The 25,311-nt window shown below is 35.2% G+C and overlaps 1 protein-coding gene across 1 annotated transcript in view; it reads right to left on the bottom strand.

Annotated features, from left to right (window-relative positions):
• Positions 1-1,320: 1,320 nt before the first annotated feature.
• Positions 1,321-25,311, bottom strand: part of LOC145326892 (sodium- and chloride-dependent glycine transporter 2-like) — a 31,297-nt gene continuing 7,306 nt past the window's right edge. Inside the window, exons 3-22 of the mRNA XM_080170333.1 lie at positions 20,696-20,775; positions 20,131-20,182; positions 19,749-19,856; positions 18,544-18,616; positions 17,320-17,351; positions 16,400-16,530; positions 15,988-16,062; positions 15,250-15,322; positions 14,164-14,215; positions 13,386-13,500; positions 12,738-12,823; positions 11,529-11,587; positions 6,613-6,748; positions 5,786-5,833; positions 5,081-5,169; positions 4,365-4,432; positions 3,546-3,613; positions 2,923-3,013; positions 2,312-2,407; positions 1,321-1,960 (exon numbers count right to left, since the gene is read on the bottom strand). Coding sequence (XP_080026459.1) covers positions 1,826-1,960; positions 2,312-2,407; positions 2,923-3,013; positions 3,546-3,613; positions 4,365-4,432; positions 5,081-5,169; positions 5,786-5,833; positions 6,613-6,748; positions 11,529-11,587; positions 12,738-12,823; positions 13,386-13,500; positions 14,164-14,215; positions 15,250-15,322; positions 15,988-16,062; positions 16,400-16,530; positions 17,320-17,351; positions 18,544-18,616; positions 19,749-19,856; positions 20,131-20,182; positions 20,696-20,775 — 1,667 coding nt within the window. The 3' untranslated portion in view covers positions 1,321-1,825. The remainder of the gene's footprint in view (positions 1,961-2,311; positions 2,408-2,922; positions 3,014-3,545; positions 3,614-4,364; positions 4,433-5,080; positions 5,170-5,785; positions 5,834-6,612; positions 6,749-11,528; positions 11,588-12,737; positions 12,824-13,385; positions 13,501-14,163; positions 14,216-15,249; positions 15,323-15,987; positions 16,063-16,399; positions 16,531-17,319; positions 17,352-18,543; positions 18,617-19,748; positions 19,857-20,130; positions 20,183-20,695; positions 20,776-25,311) is intronic.

Raw genomic sequence — 25,311 nt, 5'->3', positions numbered from 1 at the left:
GGGATAAGCAAATCGGTTCAGTAGTTAGCGAGATCCTGTGGTACAAACATACAAACAGACAGACAAACACCCTGTTACTTTATTATATGGATGTACATGATTTCTTGCTGTAAAAGATTAAAGTCCAAAACTCAAAAGTGAAGATCATATGTTAATTGTTAAAAGTATATTATAGTAAAATATAATTATATAAGCATATTTTGGACAAAATCTGTGTAGTATAACACTTTGCATAATAATAATGATTTTTAAAAGCAAAGCTTTTCCATAGAAAGGGTCGGCCCGACGTAGCGGATAGCTCTTATCTATTATACAAAGTAGAACGTCAATTATATAAAGTAGTAAGGTTTTTTTGTCTGAAGCTTAAAATCTTAGAAAGTGCTGGTCTGAATGGGTTGTGCTTTTCGGCAAAGCTTCATAAGTGACAGGGGATGGTTTTAGGACTCCCATGTCCTCCTCTAGAGGCTAGAGGCGAGGCAACTAGTAGTTAATATAGGAATTGCCTCTTATAGAGGAAGGAATACACCACGAGATCTTATTTTGGTGAATCTCTGAATGAACCAAATCTTTTTATCATGATTATTTGATAAAACGACCGTCAGATAACCAACCCTTTGATTGCTCGCCCATTTTCTGGAACTGTGCATGGTCACAAGTTACGCCTGTACGGGCCTGTTTTTTACCCCCATTCGGCACGCCAATCAACACAAATCTTTTTTTAAAAACTTTTTAAAAAACAATAGAAATAGAAGAATAGAAGCAAATTCTGAACCCTTTTTTCGTCAAATCTAAGAAGGAACATTTCTAGCAGACAAAAATATTGTTTACTTTCGACTCAAGCTGATGTGGATTCTTAAGAAATTATAGACTCGCTACTCGATAGTGAGGCAAAATTATTTTTGTGAAAAATCATCCAAAAGCACATTAAAAATCTACAAAAATTAAACAAAATCATATGTTAATAACCGTTTAAGATTTTACTTAATTTTTGTAAATTTTTGTATTCGATTTTGGAGGATTTTTCACAAAAATAATTTTGCCTCACCAGCGAGTAGCCAGCCTAACTTTTTTTTTAAGAATCCACCTCGTTACTAAGCTTTCAAATTGAAACGAAATTTTTGGGCAATTAATTCTGATTCCGCAAAGCTTTCTACTAAGAAAATATACTGTTTACAGCTGACTTTTATGTATGTATGAAATGAAAAAAAACATGCCTTTGTAGCAAAATGTGTACACAATTTCAACCAATGAGATCCAATGTAAATTCCGATGCGATTCTCCTATTGGCTCAATCAGACATTCCCTCTCTTTCTTAGTACCTTTATTTTAAAAACTTTCAAATCAACATTTATTAATAGTAATACTTTATACAGATTTAAACAATATTTAAATTTTAATAAAATAACATAGTTTTAGAATAAACAATAGTAAATATATATACAACAAAATAGAGGATTTTTTTAAGTGAAAGATAGATTTCAAGATAATAAAAATAAATCATCGAACTTTTTCTTACAAATTCACACTTTTTAAGAATCAAGTTTAATATAAATTTTGAGTATAAAGAGATATGAAATGTTAGCAAAGGGCAGTTTTTAATTTTTTTGATGTCAGTTACATTTATGCTATTCTACAGAGTTTTATTTTCTTACTGACACTGGCTTTAAAGAGAAACAAATAAAAATATAGAGATTCAACTATAGATGATTTAAAATAAGAAAACGAGTGATTTTTCTATGTTTTAAAAATTAGCTCATTTACCTCCGGTTGGACATTTTTAATAAAGAAAATCTCAAATTGTTTAAAATATCTTTTAAGAAAAATATTAACATTCTTCTGTATTGACAACTTGATAAAATTCTCTTTCTGGATTTCCCCATTCAGGTAGGGGGGCCAAGGCGTCTTTTAATCCTTTAAATCTAATACTGGGAAAGGGGGTCTTCCAGGTCACTTCAAATACCTAAAACATAATAGTTATTTATTGCATCGTATTATAGACCGCTTTCCGCGGATGTTAGCCCTAAGGGGCCGAAGGTCTGTGCTGACAAAAACTGACATTAAAGTTTTATAATTTTTTCATTTTAATATTTCCTTTCGGACATTTATCGGTCGTGAATGGACACACTTACTTTCTCAGCTCAAATAGGGATAAAAGGTTGAAAAATCTGTAATACATATTTTCACTTATGATTGAGGTGCTCTCTTATTTTTAAAATAATTTTCCTAACCTATAGTGCACTAAATCAATTAACAAACAAACAAAAAAACACCCCTCTTAGTTTTAAAAATAAGAGGGGGGGGGGATTATTACCATCGCCATAAAAACCAGAGGTATACAGGCCATGCTGACAAACGAGATGAACCATCCAACTAATCCAGCCCAGTAAGGGAACTCGTAACCACCATACTAAATAAAAAACAAGGATGACAACATCCATAAGTAGTGAAGCACAAAAAAATTATGGATTGACAAACAAGCAATTGTTCAGTAGTCATAAGAAAAGAATGAAAGAAAAAGTATCCATAAATATGCTCCATAACAATAGGAATGTTGACAAGAAAGATAAGATGTCTAGCTTTAAAAGCAGTTGAGTAAATTCTATTTTCCCCAATAGTATTATAGATTGACGGACGGACAGATAAAGTTATTTACAGAGTAGCTGCTTCAACCATCGTGTATTCTAAATTTTTACTATGGTAATGCTTATTCAAAAGTAACACGATGTCTGTCTATCTCTCTTTGTGTACTCGCTAACTGATGAAACGATACTGTTCTTCATTATAGATTGTCAAGTTTCTCATAGGTCCAAGTAAGTTTTATATCTAATTTGGGGGAGGGTGCCTCTACCATTCAAATTGAAATATAGCCGTAAAAAAACCTCAAAATTCTTTTATATTTTCATGAATGGAGGTTCCACTTACCGTCAATGGTTTGAAGTCAATAGCGCTGGCAACAAGGATGGCAGATAGCAAAGTTGGTGTAGCTATCCTCCACATCATGTTCCAGTACAGTCTGATCACGGGGGTTCATACAATAAATATGTGATAGTCATAGAATGAGGATCTTAAGGAATAAGGCGATAAAATGATTATAATCTAATCACCCCTCCTTTAGATTAAAATTATTAGTTGAAAAGTTTCAACCGACCAATAAAAATTTAACCTATATAGTGTACCCATAGTTTTATATCTAACAAAAAGAACTTTGAATACAAGTGTAATTATAGTTTATTACTCTTTTGTCGAATGCCTCGATTTAGTCAAAGTTACATTTAAAGGAGAAGAAGTTTCGTGATTTTTTGGTCTTAAATAAATAAAGTTTAAACTCTAGATAGATAGATAAAACAGAGTCACCTTTTCCCTTTATACAGCCAGTGTATTAGGTTTTCATTCGACAATCAATCATTTATTTTATCTGGATGTTCTAATTGTATGTGAATGGTAATAAGCTGCGCCTGTACATTGGGCAAGGCATTCCTTACCATACATGCAAGCATATGAGATTACAATCTAAGATGAATTTAAAAATCTAATTGTACAAATGCCTGTAAGCAGAATACCACCAGTCTGATTTACACCAACCAATCATGCGACGAATGTCCTCAAGGAACCGCTAAAAATAAATAAAGTAATAATATAGAAATTCTAAGGAAACATTTGGTTAATGCAATATTTAAGTAATAATTGGTTAGGTAATAACAACTTGTACATTATCTCTGACTAACGGATACGCCCCTAGAGGCCTCTAGGGACACGTTAAATTGTTTCTTTATAATTTATTTTAAAATAAGCTATTTACCAAAAATATTTTTTTTCGCCGCTATATGCAGTTAATTCTGTTTATAGCTAATTGCAAAAAAGTCCGCAGAGCGGCGTTTTTCATAATTTTTTAAATATTAATTTCTCTGGGGAGGGTGGGAGTACCCTCCCCTAAAATAATTATAAACCTTGCCGTGACCTATGAGAAGCTACCCTGTTAAGGAGAACCCGATCGGTTCAGTGGTTAGCGAGATCCTTAGGTACAAACAGACAAACAAACAAACATTACTGTTACTTTATTATAAGGATTAAGCCAGGGTTCTTAGCTAGGGAATAAGACAATGAACAATAAATAATAATTTATTATTTCTAATCGAAAGTATTTACTAATTAATCTTTTACATGATTTTGATTAGAAATAACATTAACGATTAAACCAAACCTCGTCCTTTTTAAATAAAAAAATGTTTTGTTTTTTTATGACATTAATTGTCTTTTATTTTGTTTCATATATCTCCCCGAGATATTTAGAAATTAAATAAAAATTTTAAAAATCTTTCAAATAAAATCCACAAAAACAAGAACTATACTATAGACAACTATACCTCGGCTCCATAAATCCAAGAGACCACCAGGACTTCAACCATACCTGTGACCAGGGCCGGGAATGTACCTGGATTTTTAAAAATCTTGCTTAGTTTTATAAACAAGGATTGCAACATTCATAGGTGGCGAAGCACAATAAAGTGTGTATGGAAATACGGACAAAATGATTTAAAGAGCAGAGGTGGATTCTTTAAAAAAATTTGCCCCACTAATAGCTTAGTGGGGCAATATTGTTTTCGTGAAAAATTCACCAAAATAACATTAAAAATCTACAAAAATTAAACAAATTATAGAAGTGTTATTAACATAAGATTTTATTTAATTTTTGTAGATTTTTTTATGTGATTTTGGAGGATTTTTCACGAAAACAATTTTGCCCCACTTAGCGATTATTGGGGCAATTTTTTTTAAGAATCCACCTTAGATATATTTTTGAGAAAAAAAAACATTTTACACATGTTTTAATATTAGTATTTTTGTAGCATGACTAACGGACAAAGTAAATTATATTCTGGATGCTCATTGGTATTTTGAATTCCATCCATCTCGAATAGCAGTTTAGAAATTCACATTTCCCCCTGACAGGACGGATGTACAATTCAAATTATAGAGAAGCTTCGCCAATAAAAGATCACACATAAAAAGTATGTCCGTTGGTTTCTCATCACAAATACTATCATACGCTTGCAGCAGAGATACTCTTTAAATTACATACCCGAATGATTGTCCATCAATGTGAGAATATAGATTCCTCCATTCGTAGTCATTGTCAAGCCCAACAGGAACATTAGTGTACAGGCGATTCTGAATACAACATAAAGTAACAAAGTGTCAATATATGTGTCTTCTGCAAAGGATCTCGCAAACCGATGAGCCTATAGGGTTCTCCTTTAAAGTAAAGCTCCTCATTTTTACTTTTTAAAGCTGAAATTGAAATTAGAGGTTTTACTTTTTCCTTGAGTACTCCAAGAGCCTTTAGGGGCCTACACTACTAGTATTGCATACAGGACATTATTACATTCATAATATTAATCTTTTGTTTCTTTAATAAGTTTTCATTGAACGTTGTTCGGCCTTCTTTAATCTATAGCTTATACTTTAAAGTTTTTTATTAAGTTTTGTTCCTCTTATAAAGATGTAGATAATCTAGGGAGGGGGGAGGGGAATTGGACTGTAAATTACACTGGTACCCAGTTTTATAACAAGGTTTTATTATTCATAGGCTCTAAAACTGTTCTAACCAATTTAGAACTGTCCAAACATTTCAATAAATAAATTTGATCTTGGGGATGTATAGATATTTATAGTACAATTCAATGGCACAGTCCCTTATCCCTTCAGATTCCTGTAGTTAACTGTCATACCAATAAAACCATCAAGAAAAGTAGAGTAGATTTGCTTCTAATAGATTATTACTTACGTTAGTACAACTCTGTGGCTTAGATTTGTTATATCAGCAATTGTCCTGCATAGGTTTAGTGATTTTTATTTCATTTGTAAAATTGCTAACTATATATTAAAACACGTAGCGCAACCTCTCGTTGTCATGAAGGTGTAATGGGTTCGACTCTCGAACAAACAATGCGTCATAATTTCAAGCCTTAAAATAGTTTTTGTTACTGATATGTCAGATGCGTGCCAGTTTTAGTCATAGAAAGGGGGAAATCCTTAGCCCAAAAATGGAACTTCTCATTAACAAGAACAATTAGGACTGCCATACAAATATGGTGCAGCCAATTTGTTGTTTAAAAAACGATTAGCCGCGTAACCATACACTCGAAAGATTTAATTTAGAATTTATCAAAAAAAGACCTTATTGAGTAAAAAATGTCAATTTGGCATTTTTGTATCGTTAAACGTGGATATATTGACAGGGGAAAATTTGTCGTCAATTTAGCTTGCTAACATGGACCTCAATTATTGGTCAGGTCATTCATCCAGTGTTAGGGGGAGAATGTGGTAAAGGGGGTGGATAAGGGATATCGACATTTTAGGCAGCTGCGAGTTTCACTTTATTTGAGAACATTAAAATCTGGTGTAAGGAAGACGAAGAAAGTCTCTCAAAAAATCAGCATGTGACGGCATAACAATGAGGGATAATCCATTTATTTTTTTGGAGTTTTCTTTCCTACTCCTCCTCTCCTAATTCCTCATTTTATGACGTCAGAATTTTTTTTGAGGGACTTTCTTCGTCTTCGGTGTAAGATCTAAGTAATAAATGTCCATAAAAAAAAGCCCACTATCCTTGAGATGGTCTCCATAATGGAGAACTGTGTACCCAATCCAAGTGATAGAAGCATAACAAAGAACAAGACCGACCATATTCCAGAGTAGGGCAGCAGGGTCAGAGCCTCGGGATACACGATGAATGCTAGTCCAGGGCCTAAAATACAATGAGGGAAATTCAGAATCATGGAAAGAAAACTAAGTAGAATGGTTTGTCGAATTTTCGATATTATCGTTTTTTTAGGTTAGGTTAACTAAATGTTAATGGTTGCCCTCCAAGGTTAGGAAATTTGCTCCGCAGGGGCTAGAAATAGAATAAAAGAAAATACGACGAAACCCGCTACTTCGTTTTCTTTCCATGATCCGAAAAATATTTATGGAAGCGAACTTGTTCTAATACAAACAAGGACGACAGCACATCTAAAAGTTGTGAAGTACATAAAAAATGCTGGATGGACAAACGGACATGATGAGGTATAAAACAGATGTTCAGTTGTCAAATTAAGAACAAATATCTGAGTTATCTATCTTAAATAGCGGAAATTGTGAATTATAAAGTAGTTTCTCTAAAATAAATCATATAGTGTGTCTTTAAAACTTAAACAAAGGATTTTTTCACTAAAACTCTTTTTAATTATTTTATATGTTAGTTTGTTTAGGCATTATTTGTTAGACATATTGCATATATAGAAAAGACTAAGGAATTTATGGTAATTTAATGGGGGAAGGAAGAACAGACCCACTTCCAAGCACGCTTCACTCCTTCGCCCCCGCCCTTGCTGATAATAAAGATTCACATCTATCACCATAAACCCAAGAAAATTAACCACTCAGCCTTAACTCCCGTTACATGTTAAATGTCACGTATAGCTGTCGCAGATTAACGAGTCTCCGCCTCCTACCAACCCCCACTGCGCAGTGCGCAACCTACCCCTCCAGCTGATTGCCCCCCAACCCTGTGGGGCTCCACCCATTTATTCTATTTTGTATATATATTGATTTTTGTGGATTGTTTAAATTAGTAAGCATAAAGAAATCATACCATATCGGCGCGATCCCTCTATTAAAAACGAGCGTTAGTGTGGTAATACGGCAGCAGACGGACGGGTATTCTACAGAGTTGCTACGCAGTGGCTTATCAAGTCAAGCCTTCTGCACTAATCCTATTATATCACCATTCACCTCATGACCGCAGATGACCCCGTCGGCAGCGGTCAGATTGGACGGGCTAAATAGGGGAGGGGCACGGACACTTAGCAACCCCGCGCCCCTCAGGCAACTATTCAACCGGGAGATGGTGCCTTCCCTTTTACTACAGCTTACCCCACAGATGTCTACCGCCGCGGGCTACGCCCTTGTCTCCCACACCCCCTTCAAACCTAACTTATTGTTATAATCTATTTTGTATATATATAGTAACCACCCATTGTAAATGTATTCAGTTTAAATATAATTTCTGTATGAGTAAATCCTGCTAGTTTGTTTTGGTAGAATACTTCAAGGCTAGGGGCTTGTTGGATTCGAACTCGCAACCGGTGAGCTGAAACGCTTCGGCTTACCACAACTTGGTGTCAGCGTGTTTCAATTGAGCCCTACAGAAACTAGCCAATTCTACCTCTGATTGGACCCTTTTGCAAGTAAGGGGACAGTCAGCTGCCAACTGAGAAGCCAACTGACCCGCAAGACGGCCTTTTTAGGTCGATTTTCCATCATTTTGAACGCATTATGTAGGCCTCTGGCCTACGGCAAGCAGATTTAGCCTGCTAAAAGCGCCAGTTTACGGCGTTTTTCCGTACCGTGTGGGAGTAGCGCTAGGTGCGCAGCCACGGTAATCGGATAATTTAGCTCAGACGGCTACAGAACTGAGTCTAAATTGGCAAGTGTAGCTGGGACAAGCCCCAGGACACCCAGGCCAAACCTACGAGACGGACAGCTAAGTGCTGGTCTCCCTGAGAAGGCAATGTGTGGCTGCGAAGCTTCAGCACACAAGTAAGGCCTACCACTGCGACGGATAGCAGAATTTGAGCCAAAGGTCCGGCAGGACGGGACATTCCCTGCCGTTACCTCCCAGGATTCGAACCCGAGGCGCTGCAGGAAGGGCCATTCCCTGCCGCCATCTTTCGGGATTCGAACCAGCGGCGCTGCAGGACGGGACATTCCCTGCCGCCGCCAGCCATCAACCCTTGCAGGACGAACATTCCCTGCTGCCATCGCTTCCAGAATCACGCCTAGAGCTCCTAGTGATAACTAGACACATAAGTGTTTATAAATGTCAACCAAGTGATAAAAAAGAAATATAAAATTGTTGACCCAGTGATAATTGATAAGCTCTAGTGATTCGAAGCTACAGTATAAGCCACCACCAGCGGTCTACACACACCATGGTAAGCGATACTACCATAGCTGCGGTTCGGCCACCGCCGAAGTTTCTGCCGACCCCAGCCGAGCGGGAGGCCCCCTTGTCTCAAGGGCAGGACCTCCACTTCCCCTGCCACATCAGGGTGAGGTTCCCTACTCCTGACCCTGCCCAGCACGTACAGGTTGATGCCATGGTAGATTCTGGCAACCGTGTACCAGGGTCTGCTGTTATTTCTGAACACCTCATGCACGCAATGGGCGTGCAGCGGATGTTGGTTCCAGACAACACCCAAATCCTGACTGCTAATGAGGAAGGGCAACCCCTTCAGGTAATTGGAAAATTATATGAATTATATATGGCAGTCTCACACACTCTTATACTCCATCTGTACCACGTGACTGTGGTACGGAATCTCTCACACCCTCTGAACTTAGGAGGGTACTTTCTCAAGGAGTTCGGAACTAGGCTCTGTTTTGACATGCAACCCCCCTGCTTGTGGGTGCGTGGGGAGTTTATCCCACTCCGTGGCGTCCCCATAGACCGGGAGACAGCCAAGAGAGAGTTGAGTTACGAGGGGCCTCTGCCAGGCCCACTGCCAGAGCAGCCGCGTGTAGTCGAGAAAGGCACGCACTGGGTGGATGCTGCGCCACCCAGGTTTGACTTACCAGCCGTGTTCCAGCTCACCACTGACTTCAGCAGCCGTGCCATCTCTGCCATACTCAGCCAATGCCAGGACGGCAAGGAGAGGCTCATTGCCGCCGTGGGGCGCAAGACAACCGACCCCGAGACCCGCTATCCGTCCTGGAAGGGAGAGATGGCCGCCATCATGTATGGGATCCGGAAATTTCACGGCATCTTGTCCTACCGTAGCTTCCAGATCAACACTGATTCCTCAGCCTTGCTACAGATGAAGTCACTGAACACATCCACAGGGATGGTGGCCCGCTGGCAGGAGGAGCTAGCGGCCCTAGACTTCACTGTCTGCCATCGTCCTGGCACCCAGAACACCAATGCTGACGCCCTCAGCCGCCGGGAGGATGATAATATGCCGGCAGCGTCCGCCGAAGAATTAGCAGAACAGGCTGAATACCTCCACCACCTTTGCCAGCTAGGGGAGCCCGCAGCTGGCAGACCCTCCGCAGCACGGCTGGCCAAATACAAAGTTGGAGACCTGGTGCCAGGGAAGTCAGCCAAGATTACCAAGAGGTGGACTGGCCCTTGGAAGGTAGTGAGACGGGCCACGGACGTCCACTACGTCATCAAACCCGCCTCTCCAACAGCCAAGATCTTGGAAATCACCGCGCATGTCAGCCGACTGCGCAAATACACAGGAGATGTCACCGCCCAGCAGATTCCAACAGACATCCAAGGCGACCTGGACGGCGACGAGGACGCCACTGAGCTGCTGGCCGGAGCTGCGGCATTGCCAGCTAGTGAACCAGGACAGTTTCCAGTGTACAAGCCGGCAGCCGCCGCCCCACAGCTTAGCGGCCAGGATCGTGACCCGGTAGAAGAGAACCTGCAGCACCAAGCCAACGAACCACCGCTGGCGCCGCCAGCCCCAGAACCACCTAGGGATGCAGTCTGGAACCCTGATGCTGACATGGAGCCCCTGCCTGCCAGCAGCGAGCCTACAGGAGAAGAAGCGGCCACTGAGATGGAAGTGGCGGCCCCAGAGGGTGAAGCCGAAGCGATGTGTCCCCTCCAGATGACAGCTATCCCCATCCGGGTGGGAGCTAAGAGGCCGAGCAACCTGGACAAGGTGGGCGCCCCTATGGAATTCTACGCGCCTTCTTCCATCGTTGTTCCCCCCTTGGGAGCCTCTAGAGTGAGCCTAGGCCTCCGTGTTCAGTTACCAGCCGAGACAGAGCTAGTCCTGCAAACAAGGCCAAATTTCCAACGACGGGGCCTGGCTGTCGCCAACCCTCAGCTGGAAGCCAACCGGGAGTTGACAATGCTGATATCCAACCACAGTCAGACCGAGCAGCGAGTGTCCCGCGGAGCCTGTATAGCCAGGGCTGTCCTGCACCGAGCTGTGCCCCAGGAAGATGTGTCGTTCGCAGACAGAGGCTGCCGTATCCCCAGGTTCAAGGCCTGGTGGCTCGGGAGCCCCGCAGCCCTTGAAGGGGAGGTTGTGGTAATACGGCAGCAGACGGACGGGTATTCTACAGAGTTGCTACGCAGTGGCTTATCAAGTCAAGCCTTCTGCACTAATCCTATTATATCACCATTCACCTCATGACCGCAGATGACCCCGTCGGCAGCGGTCAGATTGGACGGGCTAAATAGGGGAGGGGCACGGACACTTAGCAATCCCGCGCCCCTCAGGCAACTATTCAACCGGGAGATGGTGCCTTCCCTTTTACTACAGCTTACCCCACAGATGTCTACCGCCGCGGGCTACGCCCTTGTCTCCCACACCCCCTTCAAACCTAACTTATTGTTATACTTATAGAATACTTCAAGGCTAGGGGCTCGTTGGATTCGAACTCGCAACCGGTGAGCTGAAACGCTTCGGCTTACCACATTAGTACAGGGCCGCTGCCCCCTACTACGGTTGCACTACTTATTAGTTTACCTGAAACAGTAACGTCCTGAATTGACTTGTCCAGTGAGTGGGCCATGAATCCAATAAAACTGAACAAAAATAATAAAATTAGCAAAATAAAACTTTGAATACACCCTTAAAAGCATAAGCAAAAGCAAAAGGTATACAAAGTTTCATAGCTAAGATACCTTATTTATTGGCTTAAAACTTTAGATACTTTTATCGAATTTTGATCGATAGGTTCCAAAATTTTCAACCAATAATTTTATTAAGGAGAAATTTTGTTCATTGTCATTGGGAACGTAAATAAATTTTTTTTCCGTTGTCTTATCCCTTTAGACCATGGCAATTACGTCAATTCATACTAAATTAATCATATTTTGTATTTTATGAATGAAGAATCATTAAATGTAAATTAATTTAAATAGAAATTAAATTACACGGATCTGTCAGTACCTTAAATACGTAGTTCTTATTTCTATATTTGTTATAACTACATTGAACTTTCAATGTAGTTATATATTATGGACTTTGAAGAAATCTTTAAAAAATAATATATAATAATAATAATTTTAGACATATATGGCGCTCCAAACTTTCAAATGTTATAATATTAAGAGGAAGTTTTGATTTTATCAGGATTAGTGCAGAACTTGGACATAGAACTGGTACCCAAAATTTATAACTATGTTATTTTATTCAATTTCTTAAAAACTTTGGGTACTTTTCTTGAATTTTGAGATTGTTTAGTTCTAGTGTCCAAAATGAAGAGCTGGAAAGTGTTATGTGTGATGTCATAAAATAACGCCTAAATCCATCTCTTTTTTAGGTGTTTTCTTTCTCACCTCTCCTCTCATCCCCCCTCTTTAGACGTATATTTATGACGTCACACATGACACTTTCCAACATTTAGTTCAAACACTTAAACCAAAACCTTTCATCTACGGAAGGGGTAATTTTGTTTTGGTTTTTATATCAATTTATTGCCCATTGTCTTATCCCTTCAGGTCACTGAGGTTTAAATAATCGGATTTTTTGCAGGCTCATTAGCCGAGTCGAGCGGAAGCCGCATGTAAGCCTCAGTGATTTAATAACAATAAAATTTAGCCGGATGTCTAAGCCTGTTCCTGAAGAGACAATTTTTTTAGGAATTACTTTTTAAAAAGAATTTGAGGCTTATGCGCGGCTGAGGCGCAGCTGTCGAGCTCTGTTTTTTGGTAAAATAAATCTTTCTATTACCTGAAAACAACAAAACCAGCAAAGAAACTTGTGGCACAATTAGCGGTGGCAATTATGACAGCGTCACGTAGCGTATTGTTGTTGAACTAAACAGAAATATTTTTAGTGATTATTTTACTTTTGTCAAATATTGGTTACGAATAATACTATAATATTAAATAAAATATGTTGCATATATTAAAAATACCAGACAGATGCCAAAATAAATAATATCATAACTACGTATATGTAGAGAAAACTTTTGATTAAATAACTTTTTTGTGCACATTCAATTATCAAATATATCTAATTGCGTTTAAAACGTTGCTTTAATAGTTTACAAATTTGGTAAGAAATTTAGTTTTTAAAGGTTACAGGATATCTATAAGTGTGTGTGTCTGTCTTTAGCATAAGAGCTCGCTAATCAATGGACAGGTACTCCAGTACAGTGAAGCTTCTTATATGTCCAAAGATGGTTTTTAGCTATTTGGGGGAAGGTATCCCAACCCTTACAGGAGAAATCACCCAACGAAAAACAATTGCTTTTTATTGATTCGTTTTAGTCTAAAATTAAAAGTGCAGGTAAGATTCGTCCCCCCTTTCCATCATGTGCTCCTAGAGGCATCTAAGCCTCTAGGGGCGTATCCACTAGCCAATCGATGCAAGTACCTTGTTATAAGAGGCGAGGGTGATGAGAGATCCCCAGCAGGGACCCAGAGAAAAGAATATTTGCATGGATGCATCCGCCCAAACTTTTACACTCCACAGTTTGCTCCAGTCAGGCCTGAAAGTAATAGGATGTGTATGTATACTGCAAAGAATCTTGCTAAATGCAAGACCAATATTACGCTTCTTTGCGGTAAAGCTTCTTACAGGTCCTAGGAAGATGTATAACAATTTTGGGGGAGGGTACCTCTCAAACCCTGAAGGAAAATCGCATCAGGAAAATGAAAAATGGAAGCTCGAATTACCCCACCACCTTCCTTAAAATGCCCCTAGATACACTAAGGGTTTAGCAGCTAGTTTAAAATAAAGGTTTCTAAAAAAAATGTAGGAATTAACTGTGCATGGAAAAGAGCTGCACCTTAATATTAATGGGCAAAGGTGTTCCCCCAAATCTCATAGTGTCACGTGCCCAACATAGCATCGTATATTTCTTTATCTTTTATAGGGCGCGTCGTAGTCCAGACTTGAACCCGACACCTCTCCGACAAATTCCGCGAGTTAAGAGGTTTAAAGGTCTTTAATTAATCTTACTTAATTCGTCCAAAACCAAAAATATTGGTTAGACAAACACTAATATAAAGTCAAGAATACACAAATTAAAATCCAATATGCGTATAATACCAAAGAAATATAATTTTAATGTAGTTGAATAATTTTTAAATGTAAATCTACAGAATTTTAAACAAAAACAAATTCACAAATGTTATTTTGATATGTTTACTTGATATAAAAGTAGATTCCGTCCATAGCTCCTGGCAGAGTCATTCCCTTCACTGAAAAAAATAATTTTAAATTTTTATTTTAAACAAAAAAATATTTTCCTACGGAGTCAATCGATACATAATTACTTGAATGTAGCACTAGATTTTCATGTACTCTAATACTTGAATCTGGCTAAAATAACAATACCTCCATCAACCTCTGTACCCCATAACCCTCCTCTCCCTACTTGATAAACGAACTGATTAGTAAATGAGTTCCATATTAGCAACCTAAATTGGCAACATAAGAGTGTAAATATTTTTGACAAGTTCTTTCATAGGCATAGGATTTATTTTTTTATTATTTATAATGTAGATTTATCTCTATACTCAATTGCCGTCACATAGACATATATTCTACACAATATCTACTAAAACTTTTGTACACTTTCAAGATTTTATAAAATCAATAAAGGGAGAGGTAGGTTTCGGGTAAAATCCGTAAAGGAGTGTGTTTTAAGGCTTAAAAATAGTAGTAGAACGATAATATTCACTAAATATGTGTATTTCTTATTGAAAAGAACTATAGACAAAATTTTATTTTAAAAAGTTAACATAAATTTTTATCGTTCTACTACTGCTTTTAACTTATAATGTACATAGCCTTTACGGATTTTACCCGAAACCTACCTCTCCCTTTGTTGATAAATTTTGAATTTTCTGAATCATTAGTTTTTTAAGAGCAAGTACAACAAAACATAACTGTAACCAGGTATCTTAATGGAAAAGACAATGCACTATAAATCTATACACATCCCCCATGACTTTAAACAAAATTAACCCCATGTTTAGATAAAAATCTTGTTAAAAAGTTTGAACACGCTAGTTTAAAACTAACCAAATAAAATCTAATAAAAGTACCCAAAGTTTTTAAGCCAACAAATAACAAAACGTGATAATAAAAACTTTTGGTAACTCTGTAATTTACAGTCCAATGTCCCCTCCTTTCCCCCAAGAGATGAATCATATTAATGACGACCTTTAAGACGGTCAGACATACCCTAATTGTAATGTAACTGCGCTACTAAAATAATAAAAATAATTACCTAGCAAAACAAGAAGAATAAAGTATGGGAAGAGGGCAGTGAAATAAACAACCTTTCCAAGACTTTTTACTCCCTAAATAAATAATATTTTGCTTTGTATAAAATTAAAACAAGCATGACAACATAAGTAATTAGCGAAGCATTAAAAATCGTAGACGAACCATCATACAAAGTGAATTATGAATATATTTCTATATGTATGGTAGAAAATCACGAAACCTTTCTAAATTCTATATTCATAGGTCTATTGTAACATGACCGATGGACCATGTAAATAATACACTTGATGATCAACAATCACAAAATTATTCAATCGTCTTTCTTGAATCATAGTCAAGAAAATCACATTTCCAGTAAAGCGTTACGGACTGACATAAGTACAGACACAGTGAATTATATAGTACCTTCGCCACAAAAAAATTAAACAAGTTAATTCTAAAACCCTACAATGCATTTAATATAAAATATTGGACACAGTGTATTTTTGAGCAATTAAGTGTGTGAGCAAGTAATAAATCATACAACAGGCATAGATTTCTCAAAAGGCTAAAAATTTCTGAGTGGACACGACTAACGACAATTGCAAAAACGAAATTGTTTGTGTTTCGATTTTAAAAAGAAATTGCTGGCTGAATTTGACCGGCTGGCCCTATGCTAAGATAAAAATTGATGTAACAAACAGCTAACAATATCAAGAACGGCAAGTGTCAAATAATCAAACAATTAATTTGATGTAACCTTGAGAAGAGCAAAGTAAACCAGTAACCAGGCAATTAGCAGACAACCTGCAAGCTCAAGTCGCAGACCTTCAATCTAAAAAAGAAAGATTACTCTCAATATCAATGAAGTTTAGTGTATAATATTCAGGGAGGGAGGGGACAATTGGCTTTTCATTACATTGGTACCCAGAGTTTTACAACCACGTTTTCTTATCCGTGTTGACTCTAAACTTGTATTTTACTTTGGTTGGATCCAAACTATTAGTATCAAATTTTTAAACCAATAACTTTAATCTACTGAATAATTTTGTTTATCATCATTGGAGATACATACCAATTTATTTGCAAGTGTCTTATTCCTGGGATTAACACAAATATATATTATTACGTGAATGTTGTAGCAGATGTTCATGTTCCTGCCTGTTCCCTACCTGATGAATGCCAGGGGACTCATGTAGTTGTAGGACACTCCTGTGGAAGTATTCATCCGCAGCAGAGACATGGTTTGCTGTCTCATGAGCACCAGTCATGTTGATCATAGTCAGTGTCTCCTCGTCTAGACCTAGTTAGGAAAAATTACAATGTTTTTATTTTCAATCCTTCTTTTTAAACCTAAACTGGTGCCGTAAAAATTTTAAGTTTTGGAAATGTTTTACATAAATCTCACAATTGAGCTTTTCATAGGTCTAGGGAAGGTTTATATCTATTTTGGGGTTGAGCATCACCAACCCCCTACGAGTAATTACCCATCCCCCCTTTTTAATTTTTCTTTTTAAAACAATAATTTTTAAATAGAGAGTCTACTTGCCTAAATCCCCCTCCCTTCATAATTCGTAAGATATTTATTGATAAAAATTCTCATAAAACATAAAACTTTTATTTACAAGTGTGATCAAATGTTTAAGATATTTTTGCGTAAAATAATGTGAACAAGGGCTCCAGGTGAGGTTTAAAAATAATTGCAACTTTTAAAAAAATATGACATACATTTTAGGATACAATTTTTACTACTTATCATATTAGGTTTAAACACCACAAACTGTTTTTATTTTCACAGTATTCTGAGTTCACCAAGCCATCAAGATTGCTGTACTCTTGTACACTTGTTTGTACTTCAGTGTGTACTCTTGTACTTCAGAATGTTGCATTTTTTGTGTAGTTTTACTCTTTGGTGATGTAGCAATGGATTCATTTTTGTACAGTAAAATCTTAAGATACATGTAGTGAATTAAAAGCACTTAAAATAGAGCAAATGAAAGTTTTATTATATCTTAAGATTGTAAAGTACATTTATTGAGACCAAAGTACACACGATGTAAATACTTATCCTGTAGTGTACTGTGTACTTTACCTGTACTTTCTACACATTCATCTGTATTCCAACTGAAATTTTGAAGTAATGGATTAGACTAAGCTGTCAAGTTTTTAAACCATAAGTACATTTTTAAATTGTTCAATGTACAAAATAACTGCAAGTAAATTAGTTTATTTGAAACTTATACATACCTAATTAAATTTCTTTTAAAACTTAAAATTCTACCTTATCACAATTGTGTCACAAAAATATAAAGGCAGAATTTTAAAAAATACTTAGACTGCAGTGTTCATTTATATATTGAACAATTTAAAACAATTTCATATATTTGTCAAATTTGAATATTTATGCAGTAGAAAAAGTTGATAAAAAATTTGTCATGGGGGAAAGGAACACTGGACTGTAAATCAAACTAGTACCCAAAGTTTTATATCCACGTTATCTTATTCGTTGGCTCAAAAACTTTTATTAAGTTTTGATTGGTTAGTTAAAAAGCAGTAGTGTCCAAACCTTTTAACCAATAAATTAAATCTGCAGAAGGGTAATCTTGTTTATCATCATTAGGGATGTATATCAATCTATCTTCCATTGTCTTATCCCTTAAAATCATTACGTTTTTGTACTTTTTTCAAGTTTTGCTGATGTAATAAAATTGTTAATTTGCTTGTATTGTAACAAATTTTTAAAATATTACTGTAATATTCAAATTTTGACAAATCAGCATAAAAAGTTGATATTTTTCAAATTAATCTTTTAGCAACAAAACTTTTATAATTCTCTAACATTTAAAGTTTATTGCTTTTGGGATAAAACTGTTTATATTGCAAGAAATATATTTTGAAAAATATCTTATATCAACAGATTTCATGATATTTAAGGAAAACAATTAAAAATTAATGGAGCTTAGAATAATAATAACATTAAATGTGTATAAAAATATCAAAAGTTTTCAGAAATATCATTCAATCCTATGAAACTTAAAACTTTATGTACACAAAATAGTTTTTGATGGGGTAAATTTTCACAAAACTTTTTTAGAATTTTAAACTTTATTAATCATTTATATCTCCTTGTGCCAAGAAAAATATATCAATAGTGGTTTATTGAATCTACAGCTCGTCCTTCCCCCCTAAAAAAATATTTTTCAATAAATGTTAAATAAAGTAAAATCAATAATCCACTTAATATAAAGAAAAAGATTTTACATTTCAAGCTTTGTGAAAAAATGCTCCAAAAAGGGTTAATTTTCATTGTATATACCTGTTATTGCAATTACTCCAGGGAAGGAGCAGATCCGAGTCATTACCACCAGAAGCCCAGCTTTTACCTTGACCTAAAATAAGGTAACTCAATTCTAAATAAACAATGATATGCTTGTAATGTCAGATAATAGATGTAGAATATACGTGAGAAAAATTGTCTTTAATTTAGCTTGCTAACATGGAATTCATTTATTGGTCAGTACGTTCATCCATTTGGAGGGGAAGAGATGGGGTAAAGGCCGGAATCGTTATTCATTTGTCAGACAAAAAATTAACATATCCAGTAGAATTGCAATGGCAGCAAAAAAAGTAAGATTTAATTTTTTCATTGGACCTGTTAAGGTTTTAGGCTACTATTCGGAGGTTATAATGCCCCTAACGAAAGCTACCCTCCATTTCTTACATGATTAGTTCAACACCAACAATAACCGCCTCTATATCGAAAGCTGCAAGATGCTGGAGGCAGAGCCGTCAGTTATATAAATGAAATGTTATACATTTAAAGGTATAACATTAAAATGAAAGTTGCTGCAATATTAATGAGGTTTCAGCATGTAAACTAAATGTCAAATAATAAAAAATCATGCCTTTATTTTTTTAGTAACGCAACTACTTTATGACAAAATATATCCGTCAGTACAAGGTAACTTAGAAAGAGGAATGTGATACTCTAATACTTACTAAAGGTACTAATAATAGAGACACCAAGATAGTAGATAGTACTAGAGATAAGAATACTGTATAGGAATAAGATACTATAATACTTACTAAATGTACTAATAATAGAGATACCAAGATAGTAGATAGTCCTAGAGTTAAGAATATTGTATAGGAATAAGATACTATAATACTTACTAAATGTACTAATAATAGAGATACCAAGATAGTAGATAGTCCTAGAGTTAAGAATATTGTATAGGAATAAGATACTATAATACTTACTAAATGTACTAATAATAGAGATACCAAGATAGTAGATAGTCCTAGAGTTAAGAATATTGTAGAGGAATAAGATACTATAATACTTACTAAAGGTACTAATAATAGAGACACCAAGATATCAGATAGTCCTAGGGTTAAGAATATTGTATAGGGATAAGATACTATAATACTTACTAAAGGTGCTAATAATAGAGACACCAAGATAGTAGATAGTCCTAGAGATAAGAATACTGTATAGGAATAAGATACTATAATACTTACTAAAGGTACTAATAATAGAGACACCAAGATAGTATATGATCCAAGAGTTGAGGACATTGTAGTAGAGACCAATACCAATCACAATTATCAACATGGAATAACCAACACCTTAATGAAGAAAAAAAAATTTAAAATTGAGAAAATTACAAAGGTTGGCTGCTAAATGTAAGATATGCTTAACAAATAATTTTTGTAGATTTTCCTAACTAATAACGCTTACTCTTTATTCTTCCTTGATACTTCAAAAATTTAAATTTATGTTAAGTATTCAAATTTACAATGTTATATAAGAAAAAGATGTATCAGAATCTAAATTTTACTATGATTTTAACAAAGCATTTGATACAATACATGTTACATACTTAACTTAAGAACAACTCACCTTTAAATGCTGGACAAATTGACCATAACAGAATTGGCGAACTTTTGGCATACTAAAACATAAAATCCTATTATATAAAGTAGTAAACGTATTTTTGTTTTGTTTTTGGTTAAGATTTCAATAATAGCATAACTAATTGAGTTTAAATTTTTTCAAGGAAGATTCATGTAGGTTCCAAGTTGTTTTTAGGCTGTCTTATTTTTATATCTAAGCCATGGAATAGTTTTAGGATATTTTTCTTAGAAAATAAAGTATCAGGATGCCTTGGGCGCAGCCGCCAATAATAAATACATTTCTCACTAAAGTTGTATAAGTAAAATTCTTAATACTTTTTATTTCCCAATCTGAGTAACTTAAAAAACATAATTAATAAAGATTGTTTTCAAGGATTTAAATAGGTGTTTATGCTATGAAAAAAAAATTAATTATGGGCTGGTATTATAAAACATTTTCAAGCAATTATATTTCTATTTTATATCGTAAACTTTGTCAGCAAGAAACAACTGAATCTGTTAGAAGATAACGTAATTTTTCTGCACCCGACATCTACCGGATTTTATTTTACCTGTCCTAATGATAGTTCAAAGTAGAACAGTGGTAAACCAGTAAACACAAGATTCAAGGCGTACGGAATCAGAAATGCACCTAAATGAAAATATCAAATAGCTCTAAAAATCAACTAAAACTTTTTGAAAAAATCTTCCAATTTGTTTAATAAAAATCATAAAACTATAAGATTAAAGATAAAACTAAATGAAGTAAAAAACGTTGTTTTACTATATAAAATCGTCATTATCAATAAAAGACCTTAAAATAAAGTTTGAGTAAAAATATTACAAAAAAGTAAAGGATTTTTATGTTCTACTTCTTTTAATTCTACCAAAAAAATATATTAAATGATATTCTTTAGTCAAAGAATAAAAGTGATTAATTATAAAAACAAGGATGGAAACATCTATAAGTAGCGAAGGACAAAAAATAATGGAATGGACAAACGGACACAGTGAATTATGGCAAAACAAAAACTCAAAGAAAATCACGAAACATTTTTTTGATAAAATAAGGTATATCTCTATAGAATAGATGTGAATATGTCATAGAAATCTCCACACAAAAAATTTCAGCTGACTATCTTCAAAATCAGCAATGAAATTTAAATTTCTCCCATAGTGTTACGGACTGACTAACGGACGTACAGACAAAATGAATTGTAGAGTAGCTTCGCTTTCAAAAATTGAAAGGTAAGTGTAATTTTATTACGCTAATAAATAATGAATATTAGCCTAATTATTATAGAATTTCGATATCCACAAATCTACGACCAAGTCATATATTGAATAGAAAATATATAGGTTCAGGCTAATTTAAGTTTCAAGGCCATTTTTAAAATATAATTGCATAGAATTTCTTTCAACTTAGTAATATTAATTAAACTTAAGACGGGTACTATGTTAATAATGCTTGCTTTTATATATTTAGAGCGTGTTCGTCTAATTGTGAAACGGATAGCTGAAATATAATATAATAATAGACATAAATATGTTTTCAGATGGAACCTTTTAGAAGCTTCGATGTAAAAAAGGGCATTATAGGTACAGGAGTAAGCGAGATTTTCTGACAGACAGACACACACATCCTGTTACTTTCACATAAGGATAAACATACAGATTTTGATGTTTCCCAGGAAGAAAAGTAAAAAAGAACAGTTCACAGGGTAAAGTAAATATTTTCAATAATTTGTATTATAAGTAGTTGCTTCGCCCCTAACCTCTGGGGTACGGTTGTGAGAGGTCGGGAAAATATCCTAAAACCGCCCCAAGATATTCATAAATCTTCCCTGAAATGTACAACCCAATCGGTACAGCCATTTCCGAGATCTTTGCCATCAGAAAAATCCTTTCTACATTATATCATAGGATAGGAAATAAATAGGTTAATTATTATTTAAAATAACTCAACTAATTGGGTTGCTATGTAGAATTTTGTTAAGGTTATAACAACGAAATTAATTACAGAGTTGCTGTGCTTGGAAAATATTGTATGTGAAACCAACTCAATGCTTTCTCTCTTTATCGTCAGGTATCATAAGGGAAAAGGCAATGTGAACAATAAATTTATGTCAAACCCCCAATGATGATATAGATTTACCCCTTTTGTAGATTAATATTATTGATTAAAATTTTGGCTGCTTGATTGGAATAAAGTACCCAAAGAATTTTGAGGCAACAAATAGAATAACCTAACTTGGTTGTAAAACTTTGAGTACCAGTGTAATTTACAGTCCAATATCCCCTTCCTCCCTGGTATTTATTCAACAGTTGGAAATTTCCTTTCTCATATTGGTATACAGAAATATATATATCTATATTTTGTATAAATAATATCATTTGCTATTTTGAAACTTTTCCATGTGTAGGATTTTGGTGTGGGTAACGGATAGCTCTAGATATAAAAAGGTCATAAATCGAACAATTTTAGAGGCTTTTAATAAATCTTCATTGGGTAGTATAAGCTAGCAGAGTCCAAACTTTTCTACTCTTAATTTTAATATTGACAGCAAGTGAAAATTTTGATTCGCTTTTGTGGCTAGATCTATCTATGTTTAGCAGTATATGTATTACTAGCGGCTTCGCCCCTAGCCTCAAGGGGCTTTGCCCCAAGAGGTGATCTAAACAAAATGTAGGCGAAATTAATATTTATTTTCAAAAATTTAATCAATAATATTAATTAAGTTCTTTTTAAAGATCTTTTTTATAATCATATTTTTTAGAATTATATGAAAAATATTTGTATGTATTCTTCATATTCAATACCCCGTCCCGGATTTGAAAAATTTTGTTAAAATTTTTGCCCCCAGCCAAAATATGGTTGATTTATGCATAAAAATGACCCACGCAAAATATTTTTTCTGTAATGCAAAAATTGCGATGGTACAAGCACTGGAAAGTTTTTAAAATCTGCAAAAAACCCTGTTTTTATGGCTTTTTTGGGTCTTTTGTACCATCCCAGTTTTAAAGATTTTTACAAAATTTCAATTCAAGTGTATTGATATATACCTGAAATTTACCAAAAAAAATGGGGGCAGTCTCAATTATAACATATGAAGGTGTAGCAAGTAATCTTCCAAATACAAAATTGTCAAATTGCATACATATAATAGGGTTGGGCCAGATACTTTTTTCGACGGATATTGGATATCTGGCTGATTTATAATGCCGGATATTCTACATCTGGCCGAAATCTAGCAAATATCTGGTAATTTGGCCGGATATCTGGTTATTCGACCGGATATCCGGTAATTTACCGGATACCAAATATGTTGCATTTTAAATCATCCGGATATCAGGTATCCGGCCAAAAAAGTATCCGGGCTACCTCTATTATATAAGTTTGATGCACAAAACTATCCTTTCTGTAGATTAAACTTAGCGGTTGAAACGTTTATACACTTAACTTAATAAACCAACCAATCAAAATTCAATAAAATTCTCAAAAGTTGTTATTATAAAACTTTGGGGACAAGTGAAAGAAACAGTCCAATATCCCCTCCCTCTCTGAGTTATACCAGAGTGTACCAAAAGTCTAATAATAACTAGGGAGGCAGAGCACAATGGGCTGTTAATTACACTAGTCCCCGAAGTTTTAAAACCTTTTTCATTTGTTTGCTCAACAACTTTTTAGATTGTTTGAAATTTTAATTGGTTTAATAAGACGTTCCAACCACCTATTGTAATCAACAGAAAGGGTAAGTTTGTGTATAATCATGGGGTATACACGTCCATTTATCAGCCATTGTTTTCTCTATCTAGATCCCTGTATCCAAAGTCTAATAATAACTGAAACAATTTAATTTTTATTACATAACAAGAAATAACATGTTATTCAAGAATCTAAAGGGATAAGACAATGTCTTATAAATTGATGTACATCCCCAATAATGATAAAAAAAATTATTCCTTCTGTAGATTAAGACTAGAAGTGGAAACTTTTAAACACTCAACTTAATAAATCAACCAAATAAAATTTTGTGAATTTCCCCAATGTTTTAACCCAAATGTAAGAAAACACCATTATAACACTTTGGGGACTAATTTAATAAACAGCTCAATGTCCCCTCCCTCCCTGAACTATACAAGAGTGTATCACAAGTCTAATAATAACTAGGGAGGGAGGGGACATTGGGCTGTTTAATACACTAGTCCCGGAAGGTTTATAATAACATTTTTTTTATTTCTTGGCTCAACAACTTTGGATACTTTTATTGAATTTTAATTGGTTGGTTCATTAGGTTTAGTGATCAAACGTTTCAACCACTATGTAATCAACAAAAATGGGTCAGTTTGTGTATCATCATGGGATATACAAATAAATTTATCAGCCATTGTCTTATCCCTCTAGATCCCTGTACCCAAAGTCTAATAATAACACTTTCATTTTTATTACATAACAAGAAATAACATGTTACTGAAGGATCTAAGGGATAAGACTATAGCTAATGAATGGATGTACATCCCCATTAATAATACACAAAATTAACCCTTCTGTAGATAAAAATTAGTGGTAGAAACGATTAAACACTCAAATTAATAAACCAATTCATCAAAATTTATTGAAAGTCCCCAAAGTCAACGAAGAAGAATTATTTTCAAACTTTTGGGACTAGTGTATTAAACGGCCTATTTTGTCCAATCTATTTCTGATACTTATTAAATGCAAATCTTTTCTATAATATGAGTCTGAACGAACTCCGTAAAGGTTAGCTCTTTTATTTAATCTAAGCAAGTTGAAATTTTTTGATTGAAAACTTTGGTTGATGATTCCTGTAACAATAAGGGTTTAGAAAGTGAAGCAACTCTGCAATCGGTACTTCTGCTTTATAGCTTTAGTTTTTGATATATTGAAGACGTAAGTTTAATGCAAATTATTGCCAGTTTCCCAAGTGCCAAGTCGAGCACATAACCCCCCCCCCCCCCATCTCCCTACCTTGAAAAAAGGAAGGGATACTTTCTAGTTTGTTTCTTAAATATATAAGGTCAGGTTAGGATAGTTTATATTGGGTACCAGGGACCCTTGCAAGTTAAAATAAGGAGGGAGGGGTTGTCAGTGATTAAAAGACACTTTGAGGGAAAGCACCGAACATGTTTTATAAGCTAAGAAATTTTTTTCCATTAAGTCAATACA

This window comes from Acartia tonsa, chromosome 8 (genome assembly GCF_053477335.1).
Source record: "Acartia tonsa isolate MP-2025a chromosome 8, ASM5347733v1, whole genome shotgun sequence".
Taxonomy (NCBI): Eukaryota; Metazoa; Arthropoda; class Copepoda; order Calanoida; family Acartiidae; genus Acartia; species Acartia tonsa.
The sequence above is the reverse complement of the archived record's forward strand: the minus strand, read 5'-3'. Positions and strand labels throughout refer to the sequence as shown.